Genomic DNA, 20,254 nt, shown 5'->3' with positions numbered 1-20,254 from the left:
GTGCCCACCATTACCATAGGATCAAGTCACCATGACTTAATGTGATAATACTTTAACTCTTAACAGATCAATCATGTTTGTTCACAGTTACCTCATACAAGAATCAATATGCGGCCTCTCAGAGCTGTATTCATCAGAAGCACAGCTTGTTGTCAATATAATAATGTGTTAATATTGCTGGCTGAATTGTTTAAGAGCTAATGAATCACTCTGTCGTGTTGCATTTATTACTGGTTGCAAGTGTAAATCTGCTGCTCTTTCAGTGCCACTCATTGATTTGTGCTTTACTCTATTTCTCCAGTATAGGTTACTCTCTCGCCTCTGTTGATTGTAGTGCAGATGTGTGAACGGTAAATGGCTTTGGTTTCAAACAGTGGAACTGATTAAAATGAGATCACTGGAAACACAAGCAGAGTTGTATATTGTTTATTGCAACGTTGATAATATACAGACTATAAAAATGAATGTTAACAAAACAGCATATATGTACACAGAATACCTGGAACATACTGTATCTGCACACTCATACAGTGACTGATCTTTGGTGGGTAGAAGGAATAACTGAATTACTGCTTAAGTATACTGGAGCTGCTTGTACCTGGAAAACCTGCATTCAAATTGTAGTTTTTAATTCCTATATACATTTAAAGGCTGTTGTCTATTTCAAAATGTCCATCTTAAATAGATGTAGTGGATCTTGTAATCTCAGTGCTGGTAACTTAAAGTAGTAGTGGTAGTAATAGTTCAAGAAGTACAGAGCTGGAGTCAGGATGTGGTAAGCCTAGCTTAGCATAGAGACTGAACTGAGGGAGATCCGTTCTTGTCAAAGTGTGAGCGAGACATTGGAGCCTACTATGCTGCCACCAGTGGTGTATGAATATGTATATTAATGGCTGAATGAGAAGTTGTTAAGCACTTTGTTTTACAATCAAAATCTAAAGTTTCCCTGGTTACACCTGAGGGTTTGACTAATACCTGGAACAATCTTTCCCATCTCATAAGGTTATTATGCAATGCAAACATTGTTCACTGTTCCAGGGAATAGGACGGCCTTAGATACGACTTGCCACCCTTGGCAACGGGAGATATTTATAGTCCGCTCAGCTCGTAGAACCCTTCAGCTCAGACAGCTAGGCGCCGGAACACTAACGCTATGCTGGAAAGATTTAAAGTCAATAACATTGTGTACAGTTGGCAACCAGTAAATATAATGTGACAGTGTGTTTAACAACAAGACAAGCTAGCTATCCAGCCATGTCCAAAACAATATCAAAACTTTCAGGAACAGTGATCTGCCATGTATAGTGTCGGCCGCAGCCTGAAGTAGCGACCTGAACAGTGAACGGGATGGGAGATAACGTTACTCGCTGTGAAACAAAGTCAGTTCAGAGTGTAACTGACTTCCTGCAGCTTGTGTGTTGGCGCCATCCTGTGGTGTTCAGAGGACGAGGCACTGAAGCACAACACAGAGTTGGAAATACCAGATTCACATTTTCTTTTTCTTCTATGTAGCACATTCATTTAGAATGGTAAACAGTCAGTTTCACCAGAACGCCTTTAGTAGGTGTCCTATATCACTTTTAATGGACACCCTGCAGCCAATCAGAATTGAGTATTCACCCAGACCAGACCATGGTGTAACAGTGGTTGATCAGGATATAGTGAGGAAGATGATCTCCAAGGAGCAGTGTCTGCCACTTATCTCTCTATAAAGACCAATCAAGCATTATAGACTCCTTCCAGTCAACATATGGAGTTGAGTTGAGGAATCCTGCAGTGTATTCAGTGATACAGATAGCTGTATATTCCACAGTCCTGTTATTTAGATTGGAGAACAGTTGACCTGTTTATTTGGCATGTTGAACTTTGTACTTTGTCACATCCAATCCATTGTTTTACTAACGATTGTCAATTCTAAATATTAGATGAAATGAATAAGCAAAGGCCTTTGAAAATAAATTATCTTGGCAAATGTGATAGATTTACTGAAATCTTTCTAGAACATTGTATCAAAAATAAATAACTAGATTTATCACCTGTAGAATTGATCCCAATATAATTATTTATTATTTATTTATATATTATTTATTGAAGTTTGTGATGTGCACCAAAAGGTCACGCAGACCAGGAGACACGGATAAGATATTACAGCCACTTGATGTATTTTTTGTCTTTGCGATGTCGCTTTATGACCCCAAACAACATAAGCAAAACCTATACCTGTAGGAGGAATACAAAAAAAAAGATTCTGCATGGATCATATTGCATCACTGCATGAGCCTTTGCAGTTTGAAGCTACATTATGAATACAAAAGAAACCAACAGGAAAAGAAGTGAAGACTGAAGATCAAATCAAGGATTCCTGCTTCAGTTTTGAATGACTAAAGTGTTAATGGAAGGTGTTTGCATTGGCTCGTATCATCATGGTCACTTTTTTCAGAGAATAAGCTCCTCCTCTGAACTCGGCCCAGTAGACCCCGTCTTGGTAACGGCTGCGGTAATGCCCACCACGGTACCACACGCCGTTCAGGTTGGAATGGGCACAGGCATTATACCACCATCCTCCCTTCTGGTAGTGGGCACAGTTACCTGGAGACACAAGGAATCACATTCAATTCTGGTCTTTTGCTGGTTCAGGGGTTAGGGTAAGGCTTGATCATTGCACCTGCATAATTGGCCTTTTTGTATGTGTTCATTACAGAACAGTAAAGCTCTCAGCATGCTCCATGCGGTGACCCGCCCGCTGTCTCCTCTCTGGGTGTGTGCACTGTCTGCATCAGTTAATGTGTACATGCTTGTGCCAGTCTCGCTCTCCTTCATGTTGGAGTTGTCATTGCTGTGTAAATGCTGGAAATATCTATAGGAACACACAGGAAGACAGTTTCAGAAGAATGAAGCAGGATGGCCACATGTGGTGTTTTATTGTTGGCAGTTGTACAGCATGTGTGTTGTTTTCCACTTCCTGCTTTTTACTTCTCCTCTTTATGAATTGATTGGCTATCTGATTACTAGTGTGTTTTGGTAGGGAGGTGGTTGTGTGGCGACTGCAATGTTTCAAATTAGGGTTGTGGTAGAGCTTTGATTCTTGGCCCGACCCAGGCTGTAATTTGTACCTTCCCCTGGGTGTGAATCGGGTCAGGTTTGCGATCTTAAAGTCTGTGTAATGTCATGAATAGTATATTGGCTGTGTGCCACTTTGTGTGACTGCTGTCTTCTGGATAACTATTTACAGCATGCAATTGGCCATAGCTCATTAACACAATGTTTTTATGAGTTTTTTTTCTATTTTCAGTTTTTTGTGCATGCACTCTGGATAATTAAATACATTAACTCTTTCAAGTAGAAAGGTGTTTTAATCATAAATGCCAGTACAAGATATACAATAATGGGGTATTTGCAGAGTTGCCAACTTCATCCAGCCAATTCGATTTAAATAAATCAAGGAGCAGAGGTTATGTATCTTCAGGCTTGCATGTGCGCTAAGTTGCGCTATGGCTAACACATTTGGATCACTGAAATATGCCAGACATTACTCGGGTGGCTTGCTTGCCAAATTTAAACTCTGAGTGCATCTTGGTGTGCATGTCTTCAGTTACAGAGGAAGAGCAGGACATGGCCGTTTGGACTTGTTCTCAACGAGCAGACATTGCATTTGCCTGAGCTCGCTGGCTTATTGTTATTCAATATCAACTTGCTTAATTGCTGCTGTGATCTTCCAAAATTATAAAAACCCATTTTGTTCTGCACAATCAACAATAACATATGTAGGCTACAACATAGTATTTCAAAAACAGAACTGCAAAAGGCATATGAATTGCAGAGTTTAGCCATAATAACCACTGCTTATTCAGGTGCAGCCTGACTCCGGACGCCACCACCCATCTCCGTTTTGGGTTAACTCTACCAAACATTGGAAACTGTGAAGTTCCCTACACTGTATACCCATAGCCTCAAGTCTATTACAGGGCAGTGTTGTATCAATTCTTCATCACGGGTCATAACTCAACACTGAATACAGCCAGTTATGTTTCACTTTCCCAATGAGAAAAGTGGCATATACACTATGGGGAGGCTGTGGCTCAGGTGGTAGAGCGGTCGGCGGTTTGGTCCTTGGCCTTGCAGTCTACATGTCAAAGTGTGTGAATGTTTATCTGATGAGCAGTTGGCACCTTGTATTCAAATACAAGTATAATAAATAAACACAATGCCATAAATCATAATACATATACTTAAAGTGCAATAAGAGTAGAGCAGCAGCAACACATGTTCAGTTTTATATTAAAATTGATTGTCCATCGCACAACAGTGTGAGTGTTAAGAAAAGAAGAAAACAGGGATGGTTGGGAGTTGAGGAGCTGCTGGTCTGAAAGTGAAAGTGAAAAGGGGACGGACAGGGACTCACATAACCCTGGAGCAAACTGTGACTACACTTTGCATCTGGTTTCTGTTCTGGAGGCAGATTGAGTGAAACCAGGATATGAAAGAGAAGGTGATGATGCTCTCTATAGAGGATTAGTAAAAGGTTCTGAGGATGTCTTTACTGACACTGAATGAGTTGAGCTTTCGCAACAGTTACTGCCTCTGCTGGCACGTCCTTAGGATCTCCTCTGTGTTGGTGTAGAATAGCTGGTTGTCAAAAACTGACCCCAGATATTTGTACTCAACAAGTTCAACCGGCTCCCTGTGGATGATGAAGGTGACTGCTACAGCCTGATCTTTCTGTTTGGTGGAAAATGCTTTTACTATTTTTTTGGTCTTGTCTCACTTTGAATGGTCGTTAAGACTTGAAAAGCGCTATATACATGCTGTCTATTTACATTACATTTATAGTATGTGGCTGGAACTTCTGTGAAGACTGTGTGATGTATTGAATCATATACCAATATGTTTTTGCAAGTGAAAGCCAACCAATAGTTATAATGGCCCTCTCTTGCACTGCATTCCAATCACCTGTGTAGACGTCATTGTCTTTGTCCAGTGTGGTAAACTGCTTGCTGTTGTGCCAGGTAAGAGAGTCTCCAGCGTTGCCATGGTATCGGCCCACTCGCAGCCTGTAGAAGTCGGCCTCAGACTCGACACGGAAGCTGGCGTACTCTGCAAAGGTCTTGCGTCCGGTCCAGTCTTCCAGAGTCACTAGCAGCTTGTAGGTGCCCTGGTTGGTCAGCCAATAGATGTTTTCTAGGCCTAGCCAGTGTTCACCATCAATGTTTCCAAACCCTTGCTATAAAAGAAGAAGGGCATTAAATGAATCCAGGAGTAATCCATTTCTACAGTTCCTAACACATGATTTAAAGCCACAGCAATTTTCTTATTTTAAAATGAACAAGAAATAAACAGTTTGTCGTCCCCTTGGATACAGCCATGAACTTCCATTAAATAACCACCCATATTTTCCTTGCATCTTTGAAAGACTGGTATGATGTCAGAGTGAGAGGCCAAGAGCAGTGGCATAATTGCAGGACATGTTTAAGATCCTCTCCATCAGAGCTTAGGGTGTCTAAATCACTGGTTTCAATTACATCACACATGGGTTCCATCAGGAGGGAGACCTAGTCCCTGCCAAGTGTCGGGGTGTAATTGGCTCAGAGTGCCTTGTTGACTCATTGAGGGTGTGTTGGGGAAAGATTGGGTTGGGGGACAACTTGGAAGTAGTCTATGCTTTGGTCTTGAGTTTAAAGTAGTAAGAAGATTATCCATATTGGGATGTCTTCCCTCTAAGCCACAGGATGTTAATTTTTGGCAACTAAATGTTTCGCCCTGTGCACCAGTATTTACATAACATTGAGTTCCACTACTGGTAGTAACTGGGAAACACAGCATAGTTATAAAGTCCTTGGATCATAACCATACAACACTAAGAGCATGCTTGGTTCATGAATTGATTTCAGCTCTTCTGTTGCGATCTCATACACTTGATTTTGTAGTTATTCTTATGATTACTCACATCTTACACAATGGAGTCACCAAACTGTTTGTTTTGTCTAAGACAGATATCCACTGTGGGAGCTAAATAGCAGTTTAATTATTTCATCACGGATATAACTTAAGCTTCTCAGAACTGTCTAGAAGGCATGTAAAACCTTATGATTCTAAGCTCAGATCCTTAAAGTGCCCATATTATGCTCATTTTCAGGTTCATAATTGTATTTTAAGGTTGTACCAGAATAGGTTTACATGGTTTAATGTTAAAAAACACCATATTGTTGTTGTACTGCACAGCTCTGTCTCACTGCTGCAGATCCTCTTTTCAGCTGGTCTCTGTTTTAGCTACAGAGTGAGACCTCTTTTCTTCTTCTTCTTCTGTACTATCTTTGATTGCACTCGCACATGTGCAGTAGCTCAGATGTAGATCATGTCAGCTAGCTAGCTCCATAGACAGTAAAAGAAAGGCTGTTTCTCCACCTTCAGTCAGTTACAAGGCAGGATTAGCTGGGAGACTTCTAAATGAGGGTGCACATGGAAGTAGTTCTTTTGGAGATTATGGTGAACTTGTGTGTGTTGTAGCAGTGCTTTGCTATTGAGAATGAGGTAGCATGCTAACGCTAATGCTACGAGCTAACAGTTGTGGTTAGCCAGCTCGTTTCGGCTTGTGACATCACAAGCCGTGCCGATTTTGACCAGCTGACCCGGAGACTGAAGACAGGACACATTCAGAAACCGTATCTCACTCAAAACAGCATGGATGGATTTGTATGCGTGTGGAAGCACCAGAGACACAAAAGAACACCCCAAATCCCAGAAAAAGTGTTTTTTTCATAATATGGGCACTTTAAAGTGCTCATATTGTGCTTATTGGCTTTTCCCCTTTATATATCATTTTGTGCACATTATATGTTTACAAAGTGAAAAAGCCCAAAGTCCCCCCCCCCCCAAAGGGACTTACCATCTCCAACAGAAAACACTGTTCACAAACTGCTCCAAACAGCTCTATTGTAGTCCAGCCTTTACTTCAGAGACAAACGTGGTCACTTTGGAACACACGTTATAATGCTCGCCTAGCTGCTAGCATGGCACGCCCTCATACTCTGCAACTGACAAGCTAGCAGTACTTACTGAGCATGTGTGACTCCCAACAAAGATTGAACAGAAGTGTGATGTCTCACTCTGTAGCTCAAACAGAGAGCTCAACACACAGGGTGAAAAGAGGAGCTGCAGCAATGTGCAGTACAACAAAAATATGATGTTTTCTGAAAATTAAACCACATGAACCTATTCTGGTACAACCTCTAAATACAATTATGAACCTGAAAATGAGCAAAATATGAGCACTTTAAATATTACCTTGTACGTCTCCCAGTTTCTAAAGAAGTTCACAGAGCCATCCTGACGTCTCAGAATAACAGTCCAGCCACCAGGGTCGTGTCTCTGGTCACACCAAACTTGCATGAGTTGGTTGCTGTTGTCCGGTTTCAGGAGGTACATACCACTGGTGGTGTATCCGCCCTCCAGAGCATCGAGGCAGTCTTTGAAAGGACCTGGAAGAAAGACTAATGCTGACTAACAAAGCTGTATAATGCATTATTATCGACTAAGCCTTTAATTACTGTCATCTTTATTATAATGCTAACAACCTGTGCAAGTAACAGGCACTGCAACTTCAAATAGAATGGTGGAACATGCATATGGACAGACTGCTCCTGGAAAAGTGAAGTCATTTTTGACCATGTGTTATGTATGCCAAATATGACGAATGCTTTCCAGTGTCTGTGATGCTGGCAGCAGTAAAGTGTGTGTGTGTGTGTGTGTGTGTGTGTGTGTGTGTGTGTGTTATAGTAGGAAAATGTGTAGAGTGTCTGCTGTCCATGGGATGCTTGTTTCCACTACGATTAAGCCATGACAGCAATTGTTAGACAGATTGTTTTTGAGCGATAGGTGGGCCCCTTTCATAGTGAGGGCCGAATGGCAGTAGCTTGAATCAGACTCAAGCAGCCATTGGGAGCTAGCACAGAGGAGTGTGGTAGTGTGTGAGAACTTTGGTAGGTTGGCACAGGCAGGCAGACCAACCTGTGCCAAGAGTGAGTTGCAGACTGATTAATTAGATCAATATTTTCAGCTCTACATCATTTACTTCACTAAACCATCTTCAGTCTCAACTTAAAAAAATGTCACAAGGACCCGTTTAAAATCCCCTAGTGGGATCAAGCTGGACCGTTTTAGATCCTGCTGCAGTGTATTCCAGGTTGAGGGGGCAGAACAAGAGAAAGCCTTTTTGCCAAGCTCAAGCTTTCTCCCAGGCTTAGTAAGATCTGCCAAACAAGTCATGATCTCATATCAAATGAGATGATTTAAAAACCTCTTCCTCTCTAAGGATATTATAGGGACTTAGACATCAGTTGCAGGTGCAGTAATCTTTTTTGAAAAAGGCCACTGTATGCATGTTCTCAGTGAGGTATGCCACAGTAGAGGAGATGTTCCCCAGCTTTGTGAAGTATTGGACAATATATGGCCTGTGTCTGCTGCAACAATAGACCTCAGAGGAAGACATGACAGTGTCTGTGTGGTCATCAACAGTACTTACCAGAGGGCTGGCTTGTAAAGCTGTATGTAGCACTTGGCATTGTGGCAGGTGGAGGTGGCAATTCTTTGGAGTTCTGGTCACTCTGTATCTCATTAGTCATGGGGTTGTTGGTGTGGCGGGTGAAGGGAGGTGGATGGTAGGGTCTGTAGCCTCCAGGAGACAATGCAGGCATCTGTAGAGGAGGCTGAGGGATGGCAGGAGGCTGTGATCGGCCCGGGCGGCTCCTGTCCTGCACCATACCGTAGGAGTATCCCCCCCGCTTACAGTGCTCCTCCAGCTGCACCAGGAGAGCACTCTGGTTATCTGCGAGGGCTGACAGCTGCTTGTACTTGTGTTCCAGGTCGCGGTAGCGTGAGGCGAGCCTCCCCATCTCATTTGTGTGGTTGAGCACGCGGGTCTCCAGCGTTGAAACCTCAAGAGCATTATCTCGTTTGCGGATAATCTCATGCAGCAGCTGCATGTAGAGCTGTGTAACTCTGGAGTTCATGTTGCGGCTTTCTTTGCGCAGTAGCTTGACTTCATTGATGACCCCCCCATCTACCTCTACCAACTGCTGCAGCGCTTCAATCTGCTTTCGCTGCTTCTGCAGCTCACTGTTGAGCAGCTCCAGCTCCTGCTTATTGACCCGGTTCTCCAGCAGGGCCTCGGGCTCCTTGGAGTTCACACAGATGGCCCCCTTGTTTTTCTGCTGAGGGACAATAAAGGTGTAAGAACATTTGTCTTTTTGGGAAACACTGTGGTCAACCACAGCACGTTTTTGGCGTTTTGGCGCATAGACAAACTCTCTCTCCAGGAAGTCATCACTGTTTCCGATTTCCTGAGGGTCTCCCTGGAGAGAGGACTTGGGTCCAGAGAGCAGCAGGAGCACCGGCAAAACCACCACAGGGAGAATCATAGCGCAGTCCTGCTGCACCCGACACAAGATGATTTCTGGAACAGAAGGGGAAGAGATTATCAGTAAATGTGTGTAGATGTGACTACATGTTAGCGGAGAATCCTGTCTGCAGTGTACTTCATACATGTCACTGATAAACCAAAGAATTGTAGAATACCCAGCCATCTAGAGCGTAAATGCCAGTGTCACTGTTGTTGCGAATGCATTCATGCGACGCTGAGGCGAGTGTCTATACTGGTTCCGTCTGGTCCGCAAATTTCAAAGCCTTGAGCAGCAGGGCAGGGGCGGGTTGGAGATCGCAGCAGATTTGTCAAGTGGCAATACATGTAGAGTGTAGGTTACAGTCTGTCCATGAATAAACACTGCAGCTCCCCAATACCCACAAAGTTTTGTCATTTCACTCAGCAATCATTTCTCATATTTTACTACACATGATGAATCAAACAAGTATTGTTGAATATGTGACGACACCAATGAAGGCTTGATTTGATAAAACTAGCATTGAGGCATGTAACACATTCATAATGTCCTCACTTGAACGGTCAGCAAACCTCTTGAGGAAATGTTTTCATGAGAGTTCAGATATGAGGAAATTCTGGATGGATTCCAATGCATTTCAAGTAGTGATGCCCCGATTGATCGACTGCCGATCATTATCGGTCGATATTTACTAAAAACTTGTGAACTGGTGCTCGGCATTAATCTCCCTTTAGCCGCAGATATACTACTACGCACTTATAGTTAAACACTCGACCGAGAGCAACAACTGCATGCCTTTGCCTGGTTGCCTGTTGAAGGGAAGTTAAGTCCTCCTGCGGCCGCATCCCACCCACCTTATTGGACAGGAGCCGCACGTGGTTGCTTAGGCGCGCGCACGGTACTACCAACAAAACAATAGTTGAAAAGTCGTCACCCAGTGGAGCACAGCGAGTTTAAGCTCACAGCAAAGAGTGAGGAAAAAAGGCTGAAATGCCAGATAATAACGCATGCAATGATAACTAGTCATTTTGGTGCCTATGCTTAACTGTCATCGCCGCATGATGCTCACTTTAACCTGTAAAGACCACCCGCCTTTCTGGGGAGTCTGTCCACTGTCATTTCCACGCTTCCCATTAATTTCTGCAGGAGCAGCCGTGCTGCCGTAAACTTTGGAGAAGCTGGTTTTCTACCTCTCAAAAGCTTGTCGATCTGAAATGAAGATAAATTCTGCATTGCCTTGAGTTTAAGTTTAGTAGCGAAGATATCACGTGAATACACAGCACTTAATAAGAATGGTACAGCAGAGTTTGCAGTTTTGTGCAATGAAAGCTGTAGCAGGAAAGGTTAACAACACCGGCAGTTTTCCGGCACGTTCTTGACTTTGTACGTGACGCGCCAGAAGAAAAAAACAAACAATTGTCTACTTGCAATGGGAGAGGAGTCTATATCCATCATTAGCAGATTTTCCTGTTCAAAAACTCACATATATGCACTAATGGAAGGAAAAGATATGAAACAACAAGAAACAAGACTTAAAGAAGAGAGGAGGCCGAAGTTTGAAGTTTGAAGTCGGACTGCTTGTCAGATTGTGCAGTAAACCCTAATTTGATCTCATGAAGTGAAAACACTGGTTATCTTTACTAAAAGATATGACTAAGAAGGCTTGCTCAAGCAAATTAGTTCCCTGTTTCCAGTCTCGACTCAAAGCTCGTTTATTGGCAAGCCATGTTTTGATAATGATTCTGTTTGTCTCTGGGAAAAATGCTATCACAGCATTGGAATGTTCAGTGACACAAACTTTTTTATGGAGGGGTCGGACTTACGGATGAATTACAGGGAGTTCTGGCCGGCTGTCGTCAGAACCGGATGAAGGAAAAATAATGCAGCACAATAACCCAAGTCTCTGTAGCACATGAAGAGAGGAGGAGACCAAATGTTTAGTTGGCATCTGGTCCGACGACTTATTTTCCGAGAGGATGGGAGAGCAGTGCCACCTGAAGTTATGTGAAATACCTACACGCACTCGCACACACACACACACACACACACACACACACACACACACACACACACACACACACACACACACACACACACAGAAACTGCAGGTCTCTGATAGTGCAGTCTGCATGGGTTAGGTCTGTGTGGTCAGTAGACCCCCACAACCTGAGCCCAGAGCCAGATCACCATCTGTCTGTCAGCAGACAATACGAGCACCCAGAGAACAAACATAGCTCTCTGTGCTAGACGTCAGGAGTGATGCATTGATTTGTCACGCATGTTTTCTCCCTCCCTGTCTCCCGCTTCTCTCTTTCTGTCTTTGTCACTGGAACTCACAACTCATGTGTGTGTCACACACACACACATTGCTCACCACAATTGCACGTCTGCGTCTGGACACAAAGGCATGAAGAGCTCTTTAAACTATGATGACTAATGAAAAACATGATTAGTACAGTGAGAAAAATACATACTGAGCAGGAAGTTTTACGGCGTAAAATCAGCATTTGTTTTCTTTTTAAAAATTGTATTTAATAGAATCTGACAGGAGAGGGGGAAGAGACAGAACTACGCTATATAAACCTGAATTCCAGCAGTTCTTATTATTATTATTATTATTATTATTATTATTATTATTATTATTAGGGCCCGATCGCCGACAGCAGCGAAGGCCCTATTGAAACTGAAGGAATTATTTTTCGCGCAATGAATCGTCTTTTTGGGGACCTTCCCATACTCACAAATTCACTAGACTTTGCATACGCATCAGGCCAAATTTGATATTTTAAGGGTTTTGTAGATAGGCGTGTGATGGAGCCCCTGCAGTATGTTTGACGTAGACTAACGAAATTTGGTACACATATGTAGCATGTCAACACGTACAAAAAAGCTCACTGGAGTGACCCTTCGCTAAGCCCCGCCCTCCTTAGTTACTGTTGCTACGCCTGTCAAGCTTTCGTGCCTGGCACGTCCATTAAAGTATGTATGCACCGGTGTCAGACATTCCCAAGGAGATAATTAGTCATTTTTGGCGAACAGGTGAAATATCTGAGAGAGCAAGACAAAAGGGACTGCAGTATATATTCGAGGGATATATCCACGACATAATATGCAACCGATGAGAGAATAATTTCATCAAAATTGAAGCTAAAGCCTATAGGTCATGCAATAATGTGAGCCGCCTCATATGCTGACCATTCAAATGGGAAACGGCAGGGTAAGTGACATTTGAAAATAATCTAATAATTATAAATCAAACAGCTTATCCATACATCTTGTGGAATAAACACAAGACATTAGCTTGAACACTTTGCAATGATAACATTCTCCTGCTTATTTTTAGCGATTAACAAATGCTGAAATATATTTTAAAGTATGTCAGTGAGCCTCCGTCTTGCCTTTAATCATCTTAAGGACAGGTTATGACAGAATGTCAGGTTATTAACAGATGTCTACCCACTCGATCGCTCTCTGGGACATGTTTTCATGCTAATCAAATGTGTTTGGAGCTTGGAACAAGCTAGCGCGGACCGCTGATTAGCTTACAACGCTAGTATTCGGGGCAGAAAGACAGTAGCTCCCAAGACGGCGGAACGCAACTGTCTTTCTAAACTATCTTTTTAATAAACTGTCTGTACACTTACAAAGTTCTCAATGCTTCGGTTAACATTTAGGGACCCTCATTATGCTACAGTTGAAGTGTGGTGATATTTTGAGCCTTTTTAGTGGTATAAATAGCGATTTGTTTTTACTTTCCCTGTGCCCCGAATACTAGCGTTGTAAGCTAATCAGCGGTCCGCGCTAGCTTGAAAACATGTCCCAGAGAACGAAAGAGTGGGTACACATCTGTTATTTAACCCCTAGGTTCGTTTTGCGCCGGAATTGTCTTTATTTTACGTTCTAATATATGCATTATGAGCAAAGAACAGTCATTATTTCCAAGCAATGCAAGAACACGCAAGAACACGCTAATGTTAGCTAGCTAGCTAGCTAGCTAACATTAGCGTGTTCTTGCCTTGGAGCAAACGTATGTGTTTTTGTTAATACTGTCAACATTTAGCTAGTTGTGAATGGGGCCTCCCACACTGCTTGATCCACGCCCAGCCTTTCTCCCCTTGGGTTTTAGGTTTCGGGAAGGGAAAAATTCCACCACCCCCGTCCAAACTTTTAGGATACCGGATATCAGATTTGCACAACGCTTCGGCGTACGGTGTTTCCCTTGCTCGAAAGCTTGACAGACCTCACGCGCCTAGTTACGGTTGCTAAGCCACGATTGGCCTGTGGCGGTTTTAGGGCATGGCTTAGCGAAGGGTCAATTGGAGCAATACCCTAAGCCCAACAGGAAGTCCGCCATTTTGAATTGATTGTACGAAATTAGTGCATTTTGGGCCATTTCCACATGTCGTACTTTAACGAACTCCTCCTAGAGATTTCATCGGATCAACTTCAAATTTGGTCTGTACCATCTTAAGGCCTTAGAGATGAAAAGTTATTAAAAGAAAAACTTTTCGTCATAGGGCATGGCCATGGCGGGGCGGCCATTTTGTGCGTTTCGCCAATGAAACAGGATTTGGGTGTAACTCGAGTGTACATTGTCCAATCAGCTCAAACTTTTCAGGATTCATAAGAGTCCAACCCTGACGACACCTACAGGCCGATATTGGCTCAAAGTCATAGCGCCCCCTAGTGGCAACAGGTAGTAGACCTAAAAGTCATGATGCTATACTTTAACAAACGTCTCCTAGAGATTTCATCCGATCAACTTCAAATTTGGTCTGTACCATCTCAAGACCTTAACAATGAAAAGTTATTATACTGGGCGCGGTGTGGTGGCCATTTTGAGCGTTTAGCGAGAAAGTTGTTCTAACCCAGGTGCATATTGTCCAATCTGCACAAAATGTTTCATGATTGACAGGGGTCCAGGCCTGAGGTCATCTACAGGACAATATTGACTTTTGGTCATAGAGCCTCCTGCTGGCAACAGGAAATCAGCCTTATATGACAAACATCATCCGATTTACATGAAACTTATGTGTGGTCTACATGTAATACTGAGCCGCCCCCTATACATGGGTATCTTGTGACGTCACACATTAAAGCCGGCGCCATCTTTAGGACCGCCCAGGGACCGTAAGTGAACAGTAAATATGCCTTCTGTCTGCTGTGCCATGGGCTGTGATAACAGCAAGTCAGAAAAAACGGGACATACGTTTTATAATGTTCCTAAAAACACTGAAAGGAGACATACGTGGTTAGCTGCCATTAAAAGGAATCACTGGACTCCCACAGAACACTCCAGTAGACTATCACAAATGTGTGTGTATATTGGTATGGGCTAAAATTAGTTGGAAATTAGTGGAAATGAAAAATGTTATTCATTCAATTACACTTTAGTGATGTTTATTGTACATGGTCACATTGCGGTAACAATAAATGTGCAATTGATACATTTTCCATCACATTCCATTAGGTCAGTCAGCTCCCCTGTCACAGACTGGTAATACTAAACTTGTTTTCTACACTCCACACATTTCCATGTCTTAGGTACCCTGGTCAGCTTAAGGCAGGTCTTCGCCTACAGTTTCCAGATGTGCAAATGATGACATCTGTGCCTGCAGGTTGACCGCAGTAGCATCCCACTTAAGGTGGCTGTTTTGTGGCTGTGGTGTCTATGGGAGTAAGGCGTGGTGTTGTATACCATTTCCCCAGCAGCTCAGGTACCACTCCAGTCTTGATGAAATTCACCACTTTGCTTTAAGGATCGTGGAAGAAGACAGGATCATATTGAATTCACTGGGCGAAAACTTGCAGCTTTCAGTAAGGGAGCAGTTCCTGGTTTTGAAGGGGCATTTTATCTCTAAAACGCCATCTCCATGGCAAGTGCAGGCAACCACACAACCACATCAGGTGATGCTCCAATCCAGGGGAGTTCTGGGTTGATGATGAACCCTGATGCCCTCACCTGGAAGTCTTCATGGTGGTCTTGCATCATAGCAACATAGCTTTCCCTTGCTCTGTCCTCATTTTGTTGACCCCATCTGACAAAGATTGGAATGTAAGTATGAAGGTAAATATGGTGCAAAATGTGAGAGCTTGTAGAATACGATGTGAGAAGTTGCAGAACAAAAACTCTGTACTTGTAAGTAATTAACACTTGTAGAAAATGTGTACACCTATTTTCTAAATGTGAAGTCACAGAAAAAACAATTCACAAATGTGGAGATTGATATTTACATGAACACGACAGCTGCAAACTTGTAATGCAAAAGTTGAGGCACAGATTCTGTTCTCAACAGTTTTTTTTCTTTGTGTGACTTCAAATTCAGATCACATGTGTGCAAATTTTAACATACAAGTTCAGATTTTTTGTTCTGCAAGTTCTCACATCGTATTCTACAGCCTCTCACATTTTGCACCATATAAAATATGTATTAAAATGTGAACATGTCTATCATTTACCAGGTGTTGCATTCTGACAATTTAAAAAAAAACATTGATTTACTGGCTTATAAACAAAGGCTTCACAAACTTGCAAGCACTATTGTATACAAGCTGTAAGCCTTAGAACAAACTAGACCAATTCATCTTGCTTTCTACATGGTTGTCTAGCACAGTAGGCCTATGCATAGATCTCCTATGGAACTGTTCTGTTATATGGATGTACCTTGTTGCCTCAGTGGAGAACCGAGAAGCACGGGGTCAAGGATGCAGGTGTTCCTGCTCTGGCTGCCTCACTGAAAACTGACGCTGGGACTCTTCCTGCCCTCTGATCAAACCAAGCTCTAGATTTACTTTGCTCCCTGGTCTCCTCCTCAACTATCAAACACTGGGGGGGGGGGGGTTGGTTAGTGACACATGACTATTTAGAGATTAACCTACCACTGAAGTGTATAGATTGACTAAAACTGATTACGTTCAGGAAAATCATCCATAGGAATACTTTCAAAATGTAAAGGCTTATCATTTATTTCACCTGAACTGATGGAAATATTAAGAGTTGTACCAATACACAGCCTGATCATTGTGGATATCACACTCCAATACAATTGAAGTAGGCCTGTGGCAAACTAAAAGGAGAATGTTTATATTGTTTACCTGTTGCTTTGTTAGATGTAGATCATCAAAGACCGTGGTACTCTCAACCAGCAGCAAGGGAAAGCCCATCTCCAGCCAGGTGCTTGAGTACAATGTGGAAAGAGGAGTTGGCAAGTGCAGTTGCATCACACAGAGAGAGAGAGAGAGAGAGAGAGAGAGAGAGAGAGAGAGAGAGAGAGAGAGAGAGAGAGAGAGAGAGAAAATAACAACATTGGTAGATTCCCTGATGGATTTGCCTTTAATGCTGTCCACAGACCAATTCTACAACTTACAGTAAGTACAACTTCAAAACACTTGGTTTCAAGACAGGCCCGGTTACGTGAAGCTCCCCAGACCTTGTCATAGCCATCTCTGTTTTTCATTTCTTGCTGAAGTCTGCTGACATTGTCCATTCGTGAGCCCCCGGGGCTCACGAATGGACAATGCCACTCCCACAAGTATCTTACTTGTGGGAGTGGCCCTCAATGACTCAATTTGGTTTGGACTCCTGCAATTCACTATTATGAAGCGCCTCAAAGAATGCCTGGCAGTCTTTATCTGATGGTCTGATATCAGGACAGCCAGGACCTTGATCTTGACGGCTTGAACATGGCTCTTGTTTGTGAGAGAAACTGATGTTGCAGATCTCTTCATATGGGACCCGTCTGACAGAGTTCATACTTGTCTGAGCCCAAGCACAGGGCTTCTCGGTGCAAGCCTACCCGTTTTTAATATCAGCAGCAACCAACACAGAGTACAGAAGAGCTGCTGCATGAGAGCAGACCTCTCCTAGGCCTGCCTTACAGGTGCAGTGAGCCATTAGTACTGTCTCGTCCTCTTGGACTGTGATCCAGGGATGTGTTGGGGTCACAGAACGGTTTTATGAATGCTTCACCTTTAAACACAAATTGAGAATTATAAGTTTAGCAATGTAGCCAGATTAACCCATGATGTTTAAGTTCAACATAGACTCCTAGCTATTTTCTACATTAAATATGTTTTCGCTAACAAACGTAAGGTCAGTTTTAAAAAACAAAATACCATTGGCAATTGTTAATTATTATCCTAGCATTGCCCTAGCTTTGCCACCTAGCACCACCTAGCAAGTTAGTAGCGTAGTGAAGTTGAGTAAACACATATCTTACCTTTCCTGTAAATAAGAACAGTTTCTTCATCTCCAGATGATACACTTGAGGATCATTCACCCATCCTGATTTTAAATACATGGAAGCTTCAGTGCTCTTGTATGCCTTGAGGGACTCCCCGGTGTATGGAGAAGGATTGTGGACGAGGTAGATGTAAATGTCGCCAAAAGACATGTTTGGCAAGTTAACGGCAGATTTCAGCGGGGTTAGTAGTTGATTCGGAAATAAATATGGATCAAAACCTAAAATATAAATTTTATTGGAATAGCGTTGCTTTTCTTTATCAGAGAGATGAGCAATTTTCGTCTGACTAACGTTAGCAGAGCCTGTTTCTTTGACGTTAACGTTAGCCATTTCCCCTGGAATCAGTTGGTGGCGCTACGGTCCTAAAGATGGCGGCCACAACAAAGAGGTCACGTGATTGGTACCCATGTGTACTTTAACCACGCCCATGTATTCAGGCCACACCCCTTTCATACATTTTGACCCGTTTAAGTTATTCTTGTGTGAGGTATCATTGAACTCAGTAGAGTTCCCTTTTCATTGGGGATGGTTTGGCCTGCCCCCTGTGCTTAAGCCACGCCTCCTTTAATAACTAATGACCTGTTTATCGTAGACTCTTGTGTGAGGTATCATTGAACTCGGTACAGAGTTCCCTTTTCATTGGCAAACGCCCCGCCCCCTCTACTTTGTACAACTTTTGCAATACATGATTTCCAACACCGCACATGGTCTAGTGTGTATGCAGGGTCGCATGGAACGGTGTCCACCAGTAACCCCTAGGCACACAGAGGAGCGAGGGCCCGTCCAATGCAGCTTGCAGTTTTAATTTTATTGTTTTTTTTACCAGTAACGCAGTGTCAAGTCTGCCTTACCATTATAGTTTTAGCAGGATCAGTGCTCATATATATTAGTCTGGATCAAAGGAAGTACATTTCCAGGATAATTGCCTGACATGTCCCTCCCCTTCCTCTCTCTGTGTGTTGCGAGCTACACGCTGAAAATGTCAAGTTTTGAAGGAAATGTGGACGGTGCAACAAGGCAGGTCTGTTTGGTTCTTTCAGGGAATGATTGTAAAGATTTATAAAGAATATGTTTAGGTCATTTCCTCTCTAACTGGGACTCTAATTTTGGGACTGATTGGTGGGATTGCTGTGGACGAAGTACACACGGAGATACACTGGTAAGAGCCAATGAGGTTTAACCATGTATCAGCTAATTTAAATAGCTCACGTTACTGGATTGTGTCAACAGTTAACTTCATTTAATATTGGATATGGAGTTTTCTTTTGCGGGGTGCAAATGTTCCACCTAAACAAGTTCCTTTCTGAGCCACCGTCTCTGCGTCTGGAGCTCAGCGCCACCCAGGACCATTGGGATTGGTTTAAAGAAATGCAAACAACCCAGAGCGTTTTTTTTCTCCTATCCCAGAATGCATCTGTGGTGTAGCCAGACCTTACTCTACAGCGCTGTGGAGACAGAGCTGGATATACAAGATGACGTATATAACGTAATATAACCATATGAAATCCTCCGCTGAAGTCAGGAAAGAGTATGGCTGAGTGTTTAAAGTGGATTTGCATCATGCTTTGCATTTTAAAGGAGTCATATTTCTAAACACAGAACAAGGTGTGTCATGTCTGCTTATCAGAAAAAAATAAGTATCTTTGTTTAAAGGATATCCATGAAGTATACTAATAGGTGGCAATGTTAACAAACAAGGGCATTTGATGAGTAAAGTGAATGATGAGTTGGACATGTCTGTTCCACACCAGTATCAGAATAATCTGTGTATTCCTGTGGACTTTCTACTTCTGCCTTTGAATAAGAAGACAGTAAAAGAGTTATTGATGTGAGGGCAGCGACCGTAAGTTAAACTCATTACACCCCACTGACAGAACAAAGTCATACTCTGCAGCAAATCTTTGTTCAAACCCCATAGAACTTTCCAACAATATCAAATCCGTCATGCTGAAAGAATTACAAGATTACAAAGCTCTGGAATATTTCCAGCACAGAGCACAGTATTCAGTGTTGAGTTGAACATGAAATGAAAAAGTCAGTCCCACTCACCTCCACTTGTCTCAGCTCCCTTACACCTCCGGCCAGTCCTTAGTTGTCAGAGCCAGTCCTCATGTCCTCTGAGTTAGTCCGGTATTTAGTCAGTGGAACTTCTTCATATTATTTCCTTTACTTGCTGTCAGAATCCATTCTCTGGGGGAAATGAGATGGTTGTGTGTTTATTAGTGCCCAGGTATCCAATCATCAAGCAGCAGCAACCAGCCAACCTAACTCCATTCATCTGCAGCACAGGATTTTTTTTCTGTTGCTCTTCCACCCGGAGACTCAACCTCCCTCTGTCTTCCTGCTATTACACGGGATTTTCTCTTTGAGTAATTAAGCAGTGAGCCATGGTCACGCCCATTTCTCCTCCCCTTGACAACAGGGAGATCATGGAGGAATTAGACGGAGGCTCCCAGTCCCCCCACCCAAACCCTTGTCCCCTGCAGCCCCACACGGAGAGCTGGGCAGCAGCTGTATGCTGCAGCGAGGTCACAGCTTTGACCTGGACGGGAAACAGGGACTGTTGACCTTACCTCTACTTCAGAACAATAAAGTCATGGATTTACCCTGAAGGAATTT

The 20,254-nt window shown here is 42.9% G+C and overlaps 2 protein-coding genes across 10 annotated transcripts in view; one reads left to right on the top strand and one right to left on the bottom strand.

Annotated features, from left to right (window-relative positions):
* The window catches only part of LOC144531650 (ras-specific guanine nucleotide-releasing factor RalGPS1), a 77,434-nt gene that overhangs the window by 17,533 nt on the left and 39,647 nt on the right, over window positions 1-20,254 (top strand). The gene's annotated exons all lie outside the window — the stretch shown is intronic.
* Window positions 411-19,974, bottom strand: LOC144531652 (angiopoietin-related protein 2-like). Of its 5 annotated transcripts, XM_078271905.1 has the most exons (7): window positions 19,685-19,974; window positions 16,488-16,569; window positions 15,355-15,430; window positions 8,519-9,448; window positions 7,282-7,487; window positions 4,951-5,221; window positions 411-2,589 (listed from the first exon to the last, which is right to left on the bottom strand). In XM_078271905.1, exons 4-7 carry the CDS (start codon window positions 9,411-9,413, stop codon window positions 2,390-2,392), a joined length of 1,572 nt encoding a protein of 523 aa, XP_078128031.1. In that variant the 5' UTR covers window positions 9,414-9,448; window positions 15,355-15,430; window positions 16,488-16,569; window positions 19,685-19,974; the 3' UTR covers window positions 411-2,389. The 5 variants fall into 5 exon arrangements, with proteins under 5 accessions (XP_078128031.1, XP_078128032.1, XP_078128030.1 ...); XM_078271906.1 differs by lacking the exon at window positions 15,355-15,430; XM_078271904.1 differs by lacking the exons at window positions 15,355-15,430; window positions 16,488-16,569.

The sequence above is a fragment of the Sander vitreus genome, chromosome 16, assembly GCF_031162955.1.
Source record: "Sander vitreus isolate 19-12246 chromosome 16, sanVit1, whole genome shotgun sequence".
Classification (NCBI taxonomy): Eukaryota; Metazoa; Chordata; class Actinopteri; order Perciformes; family Percidae; genus Sander; species Sander vitreus.
This window is presented reverse-complemented; position numbering and strand designations above follow the sequence as displayed.